The sequence below is a fragment of the Sciurus carolinensis genome, chromosome 12 (genome assembly GCF_902686445.1).
Source record: "Sciurus carolinensis chromosome 12, mSciCar1.2, whole genome shotgun sequence".
Taxonomy (NCBI): domain Eukaryota; kingdom Metazoa; phylum Chordata; class Mammalia; order Rodentia; family Sciuridae; genus Sciurus; species Sciurus carolinensis.
In genome coordinates, this window is record NC_062224.1 from 48,698,915 (window position 1) to 48,715,573 (window position 16,659).

Here is a 16,659-nt window from a genome sequence, read left to right on the forward strand (position 1 = left end):
TTTCACAGTTGTTCTCTGACCTGCACAGAAAGTTGAAAAGTTGGTGTCATCTGATGTGCACGTTCCCAGCATGAACAGGACAATGTTTTGCCCTCTTGTTTCAGTGCTTATACTGTAAAAGTATCCGTTCTGGTCTATGAGTCACGTTTCTCATACTTTCCTACATTTTGTTAGCTATTTCACTGCTTAAAAATGGTCTAGTTACTGAAGTGGTGCCTAGGGTTCTTTATGTTGTCATTGATTTTAATCCTGGGTTTGAACCCAGGACTTCCAACATGCTAGGCAAGCACTTCCTCACTGGGCTACATCACTAGGCATCTGCCTAGGGCTTTTAAAATTTTTTTTTATTTTTAGGTATAAATGACAGTAGAGTGTATTTTGACATATTACACTTACATGGAGTATAACTTATTCTAATTAGGATTCTATTTTTGTGGTTTTGTGGAGTTTCACTGGTTATGACGTCTTTCATGTTCCTTATAAAGAAAATTTGTGTGTTAGATAAGCTTCCTTGCATGAGTTACAGTACTGTTGACCATAAGTCCAATGTTAATGTTTTAAGAATATATATGAAAGGAGGTATCTTCAAACAGAACCATGTAAAAACAAGATTATATATTCACAAAATGATGAAAATTCTGTATTCAGAGACTGTAAGAACCCAACCCTCTGTTACCCCTAACAGCAGTGATTCAGTATTGGTTCATTCAGTGTTTGCAGTGATTTTATAAAATCAAACTACTTTATTTTATTAACTTCTATGTCCTTAGTAGCTCACATAGTGACTCTCATAAAATGAATATTCAAACTGAATTTTGTGTGTATGTTATATGTTGTATATATATTCATACATGTATATTCATATTACATATATGCACATATACTTTACACAGACATACACAGAGATTATATATAATATAAAAATGAATTAAGCTGAATTTGTCTTTCATCCCAAAGGTGTACCTCATAGCTTTTTTATTTTACTTTGTGCTTTTGGAAAAATAGTTTAAATATTGGTTGTTTTTTGATACCATCTTTGTTTTTATTTTTGTCTAGGATGCTGGAGAAATGGTTCGTTCCTTTGTTGGTGGTTTGGAACTCGTTGTCAATTTACTGAAATCGGATAACAAAGAAGTTTTGGCGAGTGTATGTGCAGCTATTACCAATATAGCAAAAGATCAAGAAAACTTAGCTGTTATTACAGATCATGGGGTTGTTCCTTTATTGTCCAAACTGGCAAATACAGTAAGTAGCACATCTTTTTATTTTAAATATTTATTTTCAGATTGTGGTGTAGTGAGTTTAAAGTCCAGAGACCTGAATTCACATTTAATATTCGCCACTTATGAAGTATGAAATTTTCTTCAACTCACTTAATTTTTCTGAAACCTAGGTGTGCAAAAGTGTATTTTAAATAATAAAATGTTAAAATGCAAGATCCCGGTAGAATAGAGACTTTTTAATTTGTCTCACTGGCAAGCGAAGTGGTGGCAAATAGCAGTGCTACTATGTAAGTGTTAACTATTCACTGCCACTATCATCATCTTTATTATTCATGCCAACATTAGAAGTTGAATGGCACCTCTCTCCACTTAGCCAGCTTGGACTGATAGCATTCGTAAACTGGAAGGTGTTGGCAACTATTGTTTACCTAGAGCTGTGCCAGATGGAATAGACAGCCTTGAGAGACAATGACTTCACCATAACCAGAGGTATTCACGCATAGCCTCGACTACCAGTTGGCAGAAAAGTCATAGAGCAGAAATTCAAACATTGGAAGAATACCTGGTGTAGGATACTTTGAGTTCCTAAGAGCATCTGCCAGATTGTTAAGTTTACCAAGTGGTTGCCTGAATCAGGAGAACATTATAATTAAACAGAAACTATGTTCAATTCAGTTATATTTTACCTGTACAAGGTAATTACATACAAAAAGGATCTAATGTGCACAAAGAATACAGAAAGAAAAATGGAAGACTCTGTGTATGTCATCATATTTGCTGCATCGTCTTCACCCTTTTGGGGGTCCAAGGTGTATTAACAAGATGTAAAAATATTCCTAAAATGAAGAAGCAGAATTAATCTTGTTATCCCAGATACCTGGCGGTATTCCTTGAAGAATATCCAATTTTCTATAAATATTTTTATTATTAAGAAACTTGCTGATGTGACTTTTTTTGTTGGGTGGAAACTTACCCACAAAGAAATCAAGCCCTGAGCAAATAACTGATGTCAGGTCCTTATCTCACCTTTGAGAGCACTGAGAACATCCAGTTCATCAGAACTGAACCTTGATCCATTGTTTGACCCACCACAATACTTGTTCCTTCAAAACACCACCTAAGTAGCCAACTAGTGCATCTTTCTACATTGCATTTTGGTGGCCATAAGCATAAAGTGCATAAATGCGATCACACAGGATGATTCAAATGCACATTTCTTAAATTGTTTTCCTTTGTGCAGAATAACGATAATTTGAGGCGTCATCTGGCAGAGGCTGTTTCACGTTGCTGTATGTGGGGCAGAAACAGAGTGGCCTTTGGTGAGCACAGAGCAGTAGCTCCATTGGTACGCTACCTGAAGTCAAATGACACCAATGTGCATCGAGCAACAGCTCAGGCCTTGTACCAACTCTCAGAAGATGCGGACAACTGCATCACCATGCATGAGAATGGTGCAGTAAAGGTACAGTTGAAAGACTTCACAGTTTAGTCCAAGTGTGGTAAACATGGGCTGGAAAGAAGCTTAAGGGGCATTAAGGTTTTAGTAAAAGGAATGTTTGGATGCACAAAAGTGCCTACTTGTTGGGTCAGGGCTATATTTGAGCCATGTGTTATCATGGTTGATGCTGCAGAAAAGTTGTATGAAGACAGGATTATTCTAAATCAAAGCATATGAATGTACTTCATAAAACAATGAATCATTCCATAATTTGAGTTAAGTTAAATAAAATGTATAGAACATGAACAATCATTAGCATTAATAATTCTATTTGATATTTTGTTTGTTTAGCAGGTAAATAATAAATGATAGGCACATCAAGAGACACCAGCTAAACAGCAAAAAGAAATGATGGAAACTCTTGTTGGACTAAGGCTTAAAAGTCTTTACCATAACAACAAAGTATTAATGCAAAGATAGTGTATAGTTTTAAATCTATGTGTCAGATTTTTTTTTTTTTTGCCTTTAACTAACTTACAGTTAGAAGAATTTCTGCATGTAGGTTTTAATGAACCTACACATTGAAAACTACCCAGAATATATTGGTGGCAATAAATATAAAAATACTTAGAGTACATGACCAGCTTACATGCATTAGGAAAAACTTGATTAAAATATTAATAGCTGTCTCCTTGTACCATATAGTTTTACTCTTTATTACCTTAATTTGGCACCAATGACAACCAGATGCATTTATACTTTGAAATGTATGCCCCAAGTTGATCTTTCAGATAAGATTTAAGATTTCCAGTTAATCATATCTAGTCAAATGTAGATATGCTAAATATGAAACATCTAAGGCAAATAATGCTCTTAAATGCCAATTAGTAATTTTTAAGCAATTTTAATTCATCCTTCAAACTTATTATAATTAAAAGACGTGATGTTAATTTTTCTGAAATGAAACCCAAATTACATTTAAATTTATCATTCTTTCCATTATAAATCTGTTTTTATGACTTATAAGTTAGGTTTATGTACTTTGTCAAGCAAAAATCTGGCGTAAAAAGCACCTTTTAAACTAAATAGCAATTTTAAAAAGTAAATTATAAAAAACATGGGAATGTTACTAAAAATAATGAAAATATCACTTCTATATGACTGTTTGCACTTCAAAAAGAAGAGATTTCTAATTTAAAATTATACATTGTTATTGAACATGATTTGTACAATCTAAGATGCAGTAAGCATGCAGCCTTTACAAAACAGAAGCTGCAAAAATTGAATAGCCTGGTAAAGTGTCTGACATATAGCATACACTTAGACAATTCCCAATTAGTTTAAGAAGAGAATTTCTAGACCGCTCAGAAGATTTTCAGATTTCGTCTTTAGGTTCAGTTGGCATAGATGCCAGGTATCTATGCAACTCTCAAGGATTTCTTCTAATGCAAATCAACACATAATCCAGAATCCCTTTTGTGTATAGTGTATAGTGTTCAAACTGTGTTCACCCTCCTACACAGCTTATTTCATTAGAAAAGGAAGGAAATAAGAATGATGGGGGTGTGGAGACAGAAAAGAGAGAGCAAAGAAGGTTGCTTCTGTTGTGCTGCAGAGCCTGACCCAGGTCAGCTTTGGTTATCATACGGTCCGTCCTAACTAGTGTTATTTCTACAGGAGGATAACTGTAAACAATAGGACTTTTTTTTTTTTTTTTTTTTTGGTAAGTCCTGCAATATTTGATACAGAGGTAGGCCTTACTGTGGGGCATTATCAGCACAAATGTACATTGTGGAGGTGACCTGTCCCCTTTTTTCCGCAACCTGTCCCAAACCCCAGACCTCATAGGACCATGCTTCCCTTCTCTGGTTGTCTTTAAGGAGAAAAAGAAAATGTGGATGTGGTATACTGGGATTGATAGAATAAACAGGATTTTTTAATTGCTTGGATATGGGGAATAAAAGAAAGAGTAGAGAACAAATAACTCCAAACTTCAGGCTAAATGAAGAAGAATCCATTATACAATAATGCAAGGAAAATGTATTGCAAATTAGGGTGATTTATTTACCTACAGTGAATATGTCTCAGGTGTGCAATTACTAACATTTCTGAATGCATATGATTCGTCCACTCTTGGCAAATTCCCGGCTGTTTCTGTTCCTAATTGCTACTACCCCTCTCTATTCAAATGCTTATTGTGTTATTTTCCATTCCTGCAAACTTGTCATTTGCAATGACAAATGTTGACAGAATCTTCCACAATTACCAGGCTCTGTCAGTCACCCATCACCCTGTTCATAAGTAATTCATTCTAGGATTAGTGCCTTTGTCCTACAGTTTCCTCAATAGTAACAGCTGATGTTTTGCAGTGTATCTCTCATGACTACTGATGTTTATGCTGTAGTAACAGTGGAGCAGGCTTGACTGGCTGCAATACCACGAGTTCAGTTTCTCATATGTTCAATTTGAATGGCCCATTTGAATTTTGGGTATAGAGCAGGGCTGTTGGGTAGAAATGCAATGTGAGCTATGTACATAATATTAAACTTTCTAGTAGTCATAATTTAAGAAAACATAAAAAGAAATGGATGAAATTAGTAATATATTTTATTTAGCTCAATGTATCCAAAATAATTATTTCAACATGTAATCAATATAAAATTACTAAAAATGTTTATTTTTTTTTGGTATTAAGTCTTCAAAATCCAATTTGTGTTTTATAGTACATCTATTTTGGACTGGCCATGTTTCAAAATAATTAACTAGTAGCTAGTGGTTCCCTTACCAGACAATGCCAATTTAGAGACAAGGAGATGGGGGACATTTGGAAACCATCAGCCAAGAGGTACAAAACCATGCAAGAGGGTGGATAAGATGTTTTTGGCAGAGTTTAGAGAAGCCTGGGGAATGTCTACATTTTCACTTTGGGGGCATGTAAACTAGGAAGAAGAGCTGTCAAAGTAAACTTGAGAAGTTAACAGGTTAACCAGGAGTTCTAGAAGCCAAAGAAAGAGTGCGTTTCAAAAGGTTGTGTTTAAACACTGTCGAGAGGTCAATAAAGATTTCCTGATTCACTTATGTTGAAAATAATCCTGTGTCAGAGCCTTCCCAGTAAGAATCTCCTCTAAATGGACCAATCAGTCCCCTCCCTGCTCTGGTAAATACAATACTATAGGAAATTTTCACTGGCTCCTCTCTGTGATTTTTACACAGATCTGCTCAAAAGTATCAGCCCAGGGACTTCATTACAAAATTTTGTGAATGTGGATACAGAGTTGTTGAAAACTATATTGAAAATATGGGAAGTCTAAGAGATATATCAGTTATTTACTAATTATAACAAACCTATAACTCAGGAGAGTAATCTAAGGAGGAAAAGAAGTTGTAGGAAAATTTGAGCAAACAAAAGCTCTTTCCTAAAGCAGAAAAAGTGATCAAATAGAGATGATGAGCACCCATGAAAAGGCATTAAGCTCCTTTCCCCATGGTGACATTGGATTTGTTTTTGCAAATGTCTATACCAGGCAAGTGAAAGCTCATTCCGGCTATAACTTTCTGAAAGGCAGGAAATTGAAAAGATTGCAGAAAATACAATTAGAAGTCTGCCCAGCACTGGCAGAGAGAGAGAAGTGCAATTCAATTTGGGTAGAGTCAACAGGGCTGTCTTGGGCTGCATCCCAGACTCAGTGCAGGTAGTGACCAGAGAGTCAGGAATAAGAATCCAGAACCTGCCCCACAGTTTTTGAAGGCTAACATAAGAAAAAAAAAAAAAAATACCACTAATGTTGGCGAGTCAAGGGAGTGGATTTTAGAGACTGAGGTCACCCAGGAATTCTCAGTATCTGTATACTTAATATTTTACCTAAATATATTTTCTGTTAATGTAACTTTGCAATTCTGAGTCCTTTTCTCCCATTTCATATGTTTCCTGGAGTTCTGGGGATAGTTCACTCAGTGATGATATGCTACTAAATAACTTAGGTAGGACAAAGAGGTGTCAGTGAATGTACACTGTTTACAGGCTAAGGCCACGGACTTTTCTGATTGACTTTTTTTCTCTTATGTCTCCTTTAAATTTTTCATGTTTATTTATATGTCTCCTTGAAAGTGAGAAAGAAATTTATGGAGGTATCCAGTAAGTTAGATTGTTGCTCACTGTGTTTAACTTTTTATACATATATCAAATGTTTTCCTTATTTAACTTTTAAACTTTAAGAAATCTTATTAGCCTTATTAAGGGATAATTAACATGTACACCCACATATTTGAGGTATACAGTTTGATAAGTTTTCTCTCTCTCTCACACACACACACACAAACCCACCATTACTGAATGAAGATAATGATCCCCTTATGTTTCCTGGCACCCCTTGGGAGTTCCCCTCTCTTGTCCTTCTTTGTTGTTGGGCAACCATTGATTTGCTTTCTGTCAATTCAGATTAGTCTGCAATTTCTAGAACTTAATATAAATGGGTATATACAGTATGTACTTGGTTTTTCATTTGATTTCTTCAACTAAGCTTATTTTCATTTTCTTCCTTATATGGATATATCACCATTTATTTATCTTTTCACTCAGAACATTTGAATTATTTCCATTTTGGGGTTACTACAAACAAAACTGGTGTGAACATTCATATAGGAATCTTCATGTGGACAGTTACTTCCTTTGTCTTAGGGGAGTGTCTAATAGTAAGTGGCTGGATCACATGGCATGTGTATGTTTAACTTTTTAAGAAATTTCCCAACTGTTTTCCAAAGTGATTGTGCTATTTTATATCTGCATTAGCAGTACGTGAGTGCCTCCTGGCTAGGACTTGGTATGGTCTTTCTTTATTTTAGACATCTTAAAAGGTCTGGAATGGTAACTCAAGATTTCAGTTTCACTTTTTCTAATCTGATTAATGAAGTAGAACATCTTTTTATGTGTTTATATGCCAACTGTATAACTCTTTTGGTAGAGTGTTCAAAGTTTCTGACCATTTAAAAATTTTTTTTCTTATCGAGTACTGAGAGTTCTGTGTATATTTTTATACAAGTTCTTTACCAGATGTGTAATTTGCAAATATTTTCTCTCACTCTGTAGCAAGGCTTTTCATTCTCTTACCTGTATCTTTTGAAGAACAAAAGTTCTTAATGTTGATGAAGTTAGATTTATGTATTTTTAAAAATGGATCATTTTTTGGTGCCATATCCAAAAGATATTTTCCTAACACATGGTTACAAGGATTTTTTTTTTTCTTCTGGAAGTTTTATAATTTTTGGTCTTACACTGCGATCTATTTGAGTAAGCATTTATTTATTTTGGTCTGTGATCTATTTGAGTAAGCATTTATTTATTTTGGTCTGTGATCTATTTGAGTAAGCATTTATTTATGATACTGAAGTTCATTTGGGGGAGGTATTAGCATCTTTTTTTTTTTTTTAATCACCTTTTCCCATTGACTTTCTTTTGCAACTAAAAAATGAATTTGTCTATTTATTTACTGTAGATTCATAATAAAACTTAAAATAAGGAGTGTAAGTTTTCCTAACTACTTCTTTTCATTATTCTTTTATTTTTTTAAGTTGTTTTGGCTATTCTATTCCCTTTATATTTCCATAGAAATTTTAAAATCAGTTTACCAACTTCTCCAGGAAATGTTTCCTGGGATTTTGGTTGGAATAGCATTGAATCTACATTTTGGAGGAAAATCAACATCTTAACAATATTGAGGCTTCTGATCCATGAGCAAGAAATATCTCCATCAATTCAGAGAGAATTAAAAAAAAAAAAACTCAGCAATATTGTATAAGTTCTAGCATAAAGATCTTTCAATTTGATCAAATTTATCTTATGTATATTTAATATTTTTGATGTTATTATAAGTGGTATTTTTAAATTTTTATTTTCTGTTTGTTTAGTACTATTAAATGGAAGCAAAATTGATTTTATATGTTACTCTTGTTTCCTCCAGCCTTGCTAAACTCACTTATTGGTTTTAATAAGTTTTTACAGATTACATCAGATTTTCAACATAGACCAGGGACTGGGAAACTTTTCTCTAAAAGTCCAAAGATAGTAAATGTTTTAAGTTTTATGTAGCACATACAGTCTGTGTTGTAGATTCTTCAGGTCATCGTTACAGTGTTGTCATTTGTTTTAGGCAGCTTTTTCATGGCTGTGACTAAAGGACCAGACCAGAACAACTGTAGAGGAGGATCAGTTTATTTTGGGCCTCACCATTTCAGAGGTCTCAATTCAGCAGGCTACACATTCCTTGGGGCTCAAGGTGAGGCAGAACATCATGGCAGAAGAGTGTGGTGGAAGGAACTGGTTCACATGATGATCAGCGAGCACAGAGAAAGACTCCACACTCCAGATACAAAATATATACCCCATAGCCCCACTGCCAATGAACCACTTCCTCCAGCCACACCCCACCTTCCTCCAGTTAACACTCAGTTAATCCCATCAGGGATTAATTCACTGATAAGGTTAGGGCTATAGCCCAACCATTTCTCCTCCAAACCTTCTTGCATTATCTCACATGTGAGCTTTAGGGGGACACCTCACATCCAAACCATAACATCATTGCAAATATTTACAACCATAAAAATGTAAAAACCATTGTTAATTTTGTAAGCCATACACAAATATCATAGTTGGGCACCCTCTCACATGAACAGTATGCTATTTGTGTTTAAATAGAAAATGAAAAACAGCATATCAAAATTTCTGGGATGCAACCAATATAGCATTAAAGGGAAATTTCTACCACTAAATACCTGTATTAGGAAATAATATGCTAGGAAATAACTTTTTGCTGGCACCTATGTTAGGTATCTGATATTAGGAAATAATACAAGTACTTAGGTACCTTCGTAGGTACTTCTTTTCCAACCTGGATCTTTTTAGTTACTTTTCTTGACTGATTGCATTGTCTGGAACATGCTGTACAATGTTGAAAAGAAGTAGGAAAAGTCAATACATTTATCTTATTTCTTATAATGGGGGAATTCACTCAGTCTTTTGATGTTAGCTATAGTTTTTTTTTTGTAGGTGGCCTTTATCAGGGTGGGAAGTTGCCTTCTATTTCTACTTTGATGAGAATTTTATCAGGAATTGGTGTGGGATTTTGCCAAATGTGTTTTCTATATTTGTTGAGATTATTTTGTGTTTTTTTTTCATGTTGATGTTGAGTTTATTATTGTGAGTTACATTGATTGACTTTCCAATGTTAAACTAACGTAGCATTCTTTAGGTAAACCCACTTGACTCTGGGGTCTTATTCTTTTTATATGCTATTGAACTTCAATTTGCTCAAATACTGTTCAGAATTTTACATCTGTGTTCATGGTGGATATTGGCTTCTAGTATTCTTTTCTTGCAATGACTTTGTTTGCCTATCAGGGTAATGCTGGATTCAGTGAATGAGTTGGGAATTATTCCTTCCTCTTCAACTTTATGAAAGAATTTTATAGTACTGTGATTATTTCCTCTTTAAATATATGGTAGTGATGATGTCCAGCGGAGTCAATTTGGTACGGGAAACAAACAAGTAGTGAGACTCTTGAATGCGGAACGGTTTATTGGTGATTTAGGAATCTGGAACACCGGTGCTCCAGGAGAGCTATTCCCTCCAGGAGGTGGAGGGTAGGGCCAACGCTAGTTAAGTGAAGATCCAGCACGGAGCTAGCTGTCCAATCACGGTAAAGGTAAAAAACGAGCAGGCACGATCAGGAGCACTCAGGAACACCTGTGCACACGTTGTGTGCATGGACTTAATTGAATACGGCCAATGATAAAGCACCTGGGTGTGCTTATGTTAATCAACCTCCTCACCACCGATGTGATCAAAACAACCTCTGGCTGGCTGCCAGGTGCCATCTTCGCGTAGTCCCTATGGCATAGCCCCCAACATGGTAGAATTCACAAATAAATCTAACTGGACATGACGTTTTCAGTGTTAGGTGTTAAGTTACAAATCTAATATCTTTAGTCAGTGTAGGCCTATATAAGTTAGTTATTTCTTCTTGAATGACCTTTGGTACTTTGGGTCTTTCAAGGAATTAGTTCAGTTCATCAAAGTTGTCAAATGTATTGGCATAAAGTTGTTCATAGTAATTTCTTATACTTTTATCATATGTAGAAACCATAGTTATACCTTCATTCCTGATATTTGTAAATTTTATCTTCCCTTTATTCCTAACCTAAGAGAAGACAAAATTTCTGGCTAGAACTTTATGAGCCTCTAGCTGAATCAGATTTTGGTTTCATTCAATGTTCTCTATTGTTTTTCTGGTTTTAATTTCATTGATTTCCAATGTGATCTTTATTATTATTTTTCCTTCTACTTTAGGATTTCATTTGCTCTTTGCCTAGTTTCTTAAAATGGAAACTAAGAATTATTTGGCACTTTTTTCTTTTCTAATATAGAAATCTTCTTCTAATGCTGTTCCAGTTGTATCCCAGAAATTTTGATATGCTGTGTTTCATTTTTATTCAGTTAAAAATATTTTCTAATTTCCTTTTCAATTTCTTTTATGATTAATGGATTATCAAGAAATTTATCATTCCAGATTTGAGGATTTTCCAGTGGTTCTTCTGTTAGTGATTTATAATTTAATTCCATTAAAGGCAGAGACATGTGTTACTTAAATATTTTTTAAAATTTTTTCAAGACTTGTATGACCCAGAATATGGTTTACTTGTTAAAGTTCCATGAAAAGAATGAGTGTTTTCAATGAAAAGAGTGAGATTATGATATTGTTGGGCCAGGTGTTCTATAAAGTTCAAGAAGTTCAAGTTAATTATTAATGTTGTTCCTCTACTCTACATTTTTGATTACCTACTTGTTTTATTAGTTATTGTGGATTTTTCAGTTTCTTCTTGCAGTTCTTATCAGTCTTTTCCTTTTTGTATTTTTAAACTCTTTTACTAGGTGCATACATGCTTAGCTTAGGAATATTGTATTCTCTCAATGACTTCTGAAACAAAGAACAATAATCAAAGACAAAAATAATTATTTCATAACTTTATGCATTGTATATATATACCATATATTTCATAACTTATGAAATAATTATTTTTGCCTTTGATTATATTCTTTGGAAATCTTTTTCTGTTACTAATATAGACATTCCTATTTTATTTGGGGTTTGTATTGACATTGTAAATTATACAGAATTTTCTGTCCTTTTACTCGATTTGTATATATATATATATATATTTTTTTTTTTTTGGTATAAATGGACTTTACTGAAGTTAGTGCCTCTGTACTGAGATAGAAGATTGTATTTACATGAGCACAAGTTGTTACATTTCACAACTTCTAAAAGGAATGTCAGTAATTACAATCATCATGCATACCATGGTTGTGATTTATGTTGTTTTATTTAAAATGGTTATTTGTAGGAGCATGAAATTGGGGCTTGCTTTTCTTTATTTAAATCACAATCTCTACCTTTATTAGGAGGGGAGTATTTACATTATTCACATTTAATGTCATATTAAGATTGTTGGTTTAAAAAATATACCATGGTATTTTTTGCTTTCTATTTTTCCCATCCATTCTTTTTTTCCTCCTTTTCTGTTCTTTCTTGGATTAATTGAACATTTATTATTCTACCTTAACTCCTTTGTTTGATTCTTAGTTACAAGTCTTTTTTTGCAATTTTAATGGTTTCTTTACAGTTTATATTATTCATGTTTAATTCAGTACAGTGAACCTTCAAGTTATTTTATGCATATAAACATGCATTAAGACATACAACAGTGTGTTTCCATATCTACCTTCCTGACTTTTGTGTTATCACTGTCATACATTTGACTCATATGAATGTTATAAATGCCCCAATACATTGTTCTTGTTTTAAGCTGTAAACAGAGATTTTTAACTTTAACAAATTTAAATACACAGAAAAAAAGATCTTACCTATGTAATTGCTATTTCCAGTGCTATTTATTCCATCTGTAAATGCAGATTTTCATCTGATATTATATTCCTTCCACCTAAAGGACTTTTAACTTTTTTTATAGTGCAGTAGTGTTTATGATGAATTATTTCAGCTTTTATATGTCTAAAAAAACTTTATTTTGTCTTTAAAAAATTTTTTTTGATTCATTGTACACAAATGGGGTACAACTTTCATTTCTCTGGTTGTTTACAATGTAGAGTCACACCATTTGTGTAATCATACATGTACATAGGGTAATGCTGTGTGTCTCATTCCACCACCTTTCCTTCCCCCGCCCCCTCCCCACTCTTGTTTCCCTCTACACAATCCATTCTTCCCTAACCCCTCCCTTTTATGTATCATCGTCTACTTATCAGAGAAAACATCCAGCCTTTGGTATTTTGGGATTGGTTTATTTCACAGAGCATGATATTCTCCAACTCCATCCATTTACCTGCAAATGCCATAATTTTAATCTTCTTTATGGCTGAGTAATATTGCATTGTGTATATATACCACAGTTTCTTTATCCATTCATCTATCAAAGGGCACCTAGGTTGGTTACACAATCTAGCTATTGTGAATTGAGCTACTATAAACATTAATGTGGCTGCATCACTGTAGTATGCTGATTTTATTTTGCCTTTGTTTTTGAAAAATATTTTTGCTAGGTATAGAATTTTATGTCATTTTTTTTTCCTTTCAGAACTTTAGATATGGTGCTCCATTTTATTCTCACATTGTTTTCATGAAATCTCTTAGTAATCCTTATGTCTGGCCACCTATATGTCATGTCTTTCTTCAACACCTTTAAGATTTTAGCATTTCCACTAGTTTTGTGCAGTTTGATTGTGGTGGGCTGTCATTGAAGTTTTCTTCATGTTTCTTTTAAAAGACTTGGAGTTTGTTAAGATTCTTAGATCTATGGACTTACAGTTTTCCATCAAGTTTAGAAAAATTTGTCAGTTTTTCAAATACTTTTCCTCTCTCTCACTCTCTTTCTACCATCTTTAATTACTCTATTTTCACCTGTTTTTGGCTACTTGAAATTTCTTCATAGCTCTCTGAGACTCTGTACATTTTTTAGTCTTTTTTTCAATCTGTGTGTCTTAATTTAGGGTGTATCTATTTCTATATCAAGTTCACTTATCTTTATAATGCTTAGTTTGCCTTATTTCTATCCAATGTATTTTACATCTACAATATTGAGGTTTTCATCTCTTGAAGTTTGAGTTGGGTCTTCTCTGATGTCTTTCATGTTTCTGTTTAACAAGATGAATCTTGTCTTTAGCTTCATACACATGTGATTCACATACAATCAAGTTCTATCATTTTTCTGTTACTTTCAGTTGCTTGATTTTTTTTCTCATTATCAGTCATTGGATCCCAGACATACTAGTTTTCAAATTCTGTGGAGTATTAAATTTTGATTTTTTTTAGTATATCTCTAAATATTTTGCCTAGGATTCTGGTATGTTACTTTGAAGCAATTTGAGTCTTTCAGTTCATGCTTTTATGCTTCTTTAACAGGACCAGAGTAGGCCTAATTCTTTCCCATTCTAAAGCCAAGAACCTTCTGAGTACTTTACCTACTACTATATACATTTTGAAGTCTGCTCCGTTTAGTGGAATGCGGCATTATTCCTTACCTCGTATGAGTTTCAAAGATGATTTCGTCTAATCTTTTCAGGTGATTCATTTCCTACCCTCAAGTAGTTTTCTCTCAGGTGCTGATCAGCCCTGCCTTGGAGATTCAAGAGGCACCTACTGCAGACCCCAGAGTTCTGTGTTCAGCAATCTTCTCTCCAGTGATCTGCCCTGGAGATTGTGTCCTTGTGGTTCTCCAAACTCCCAGCTCTGTCTCCTCAACTAAGGAAAACTGCCACACAGTGTGGGTTCTCCCTAGGTAGCAGACTCTCTGCAGGAAGTAGACTGGGAAGATCTTAGGGTTCACCTTTTTTATTTTCCTTTCTCAGGAAAACTGTCCTTAGTTATCTGACTTCTAATACCTTGGACATGATTGTTTGACTTTTTTTTTTTTCCATTTTTAAAATTATTTTAGACAGAAAGGTAAGCCCAGCCTCTGTTATTCTATCTGGGCATGAAGCAGAAGTCTTACTTTCCTTTTATATTTTCTTTCTTTCATCTAATAAATTCACGGAAAGTTGGAGTGGGTAAAGGGGAATTTTCCATTTTAAACACACTGTTTGCAGATGAGGAAACTAAGGCCCAAATAAGTGAAATAACTAAACCCATACAATCAATACATGGCATTACATCATACATTATTGTGATGCTCAGTTTAGTGCTGTTTCCACTAGATTATTGGATTGCAAACTATGTCTTATGGGGCTAGTAGTCAGGGAAAGGGGGAGACAATGACAGGAAGGGGCAGTTATAGAAACTCTTTTTTTCTATTTTGTATGTCAGAATTTGGCATGTGACCTGATTTTGAAATAGTTTTTTGCTACTTTAAAAAGGATTGGAAATTATTGCAATAGACCATGTTGTACTTTAATAGTTCTTTCATGACACTCATTAGGAAGCATCTCTTTCATATTTATTTAGCTCCTCACTTCTCCTTGATAGAAAGGTTTAAAAACTAAAAATATCTTCGGTAGGAATGAAAAATTATACTCTTAATTATTTGTGTTCTTACAAGTTTATATAAAATTCTGACACTCTGATACAGGAGAATGACTATTTAAAGACTTTTCTCCCCTCATAAGTTTTCCTGGGAGAGTTCCAGGCAAATGTCTTTGTTTCTGAGATGGTTTATTTGTCTTATAAAATATCCAGGGAGCACTTGGGAAATATCATGTGTCTAGGAGGGTCTTAGATAATAGAATACCTGCCTCCTTCATCCATACCAGGAAGCTCTGCTCCACTGTAAGGAATACACCTGGGTTTGGCTAAGTCTAATCCAATGCCTCCATCACCACCCCATCCCCAACCCAGTAAAGTTCCTTTCCCTTCTTGAGAGCTAGAGGCGAGAAAAGATGCAAAAGAAAGCTCTGGAGGTGTAATGAAAACAATATCATTTTCATTTATTTAGCTTCCTGTGTGCCAGACATTATGCTAAAAACACAAGTATTCTTTACATATACATATATATGTATTTTTTTTATTATAGGTGGACACAATACCTTTAATTTATTTATTTTATGTGGTGCTGAGGATTTAACCAGGGCTTCACGCATGCTAGAGAGCTTGCTACCACTGAGCCACAACCCAGCCCCACATGTATTCTTTTCATCAATCTTCTCCATAATCCAGTGAGTTTGGGAACTGCTATTATTTCAGCTTTACCGATAAAGAAACTGAGTTTCATAGAGCATAAATAACTCACTCTAAATAATGCAGGTCATAAGGAAAGAACGCAGGAAACCTTGTTCCAGAACCCACCATGGGAAGGTTGAGCTGAAATAGTCAGATGCACATGTGTGACGGTGGGTGCCTGTGTTTAAGATTGGTTCCGAAGGACTGAGCCTGCTTTAGAAACACTGCTTTATGAGGCAGAGCACAAAGGGAGAGGGGACTTGGCAGAGAGGATCCTTGTTTTATGGTGGAATGGTGTCTGTCTGCCCTTCCTGTTACAACCCTCACTTCCTCTCTTGGAAATCTGTCCCCAGGGCTCTATTTCTCTCCTTGGTTTTAATGACTTTCCAGCCTCTCTTGCTGCCCTTGCCACTTTTGTGTATTCTTAATTTATGCCAATTAAATATGATTACCAGTAAGACATAGCATATGAAGTTAAAACCAGATGAATTCATGATTTAAAAAAATTACACTTGGGTCTATTGCATAAACTTTAATAAGGGTAACTTTACTTTCCAAAGATAATGATATATTAGTTAATTTAGTGACTATTAATGATATTATAAGCTGTGCATGATTGTGTGTGTGTGTGTGTGTGTGTACACACACACATACTTAACACTTTTACAATTCAATTTTTTTTGAAACTAAAAAATCTGAATGCTTACTCTGGGTTTAGTTTACACTTTTTTCACCATCCTTTATGAATTTTAGAAAAACCTACCACTTACATGATCTGTT

General features: G+C 34.4%; 1 protein-coding gene across 3 annotated transcripts in view; it reads left to right on the forward strand.

Annotated features, from left to right (window-relative positions):
- The window catches only part of Odad2 (outer dynein arm docking complex subunit 2), a 189,894-nt gene that overhangs the window by 126,113 nt on the left and 47,122 nt on the right, over positions 1-16,659 (forward strand). For 2 of the 3 annotated variants that reach the window (XM_047521167.1, XM_047521168.1), the window contains exons 18-19: positions 1,057-1,245; positions 2,464-2,685. In XM_047521167.1, coding sequence (XP_047377123.1) covers positions 1,057-1,245; positions 2,464-2,685 — 411 coding nt within the window. Of the gene's footprint in view, positions 1-1,056; positions 1,246-2,463; positions 2,686-16,659 lie in introns of those variants that run through there. The other variant, XM_047521169.1, reaches the window with a different exon arrangement.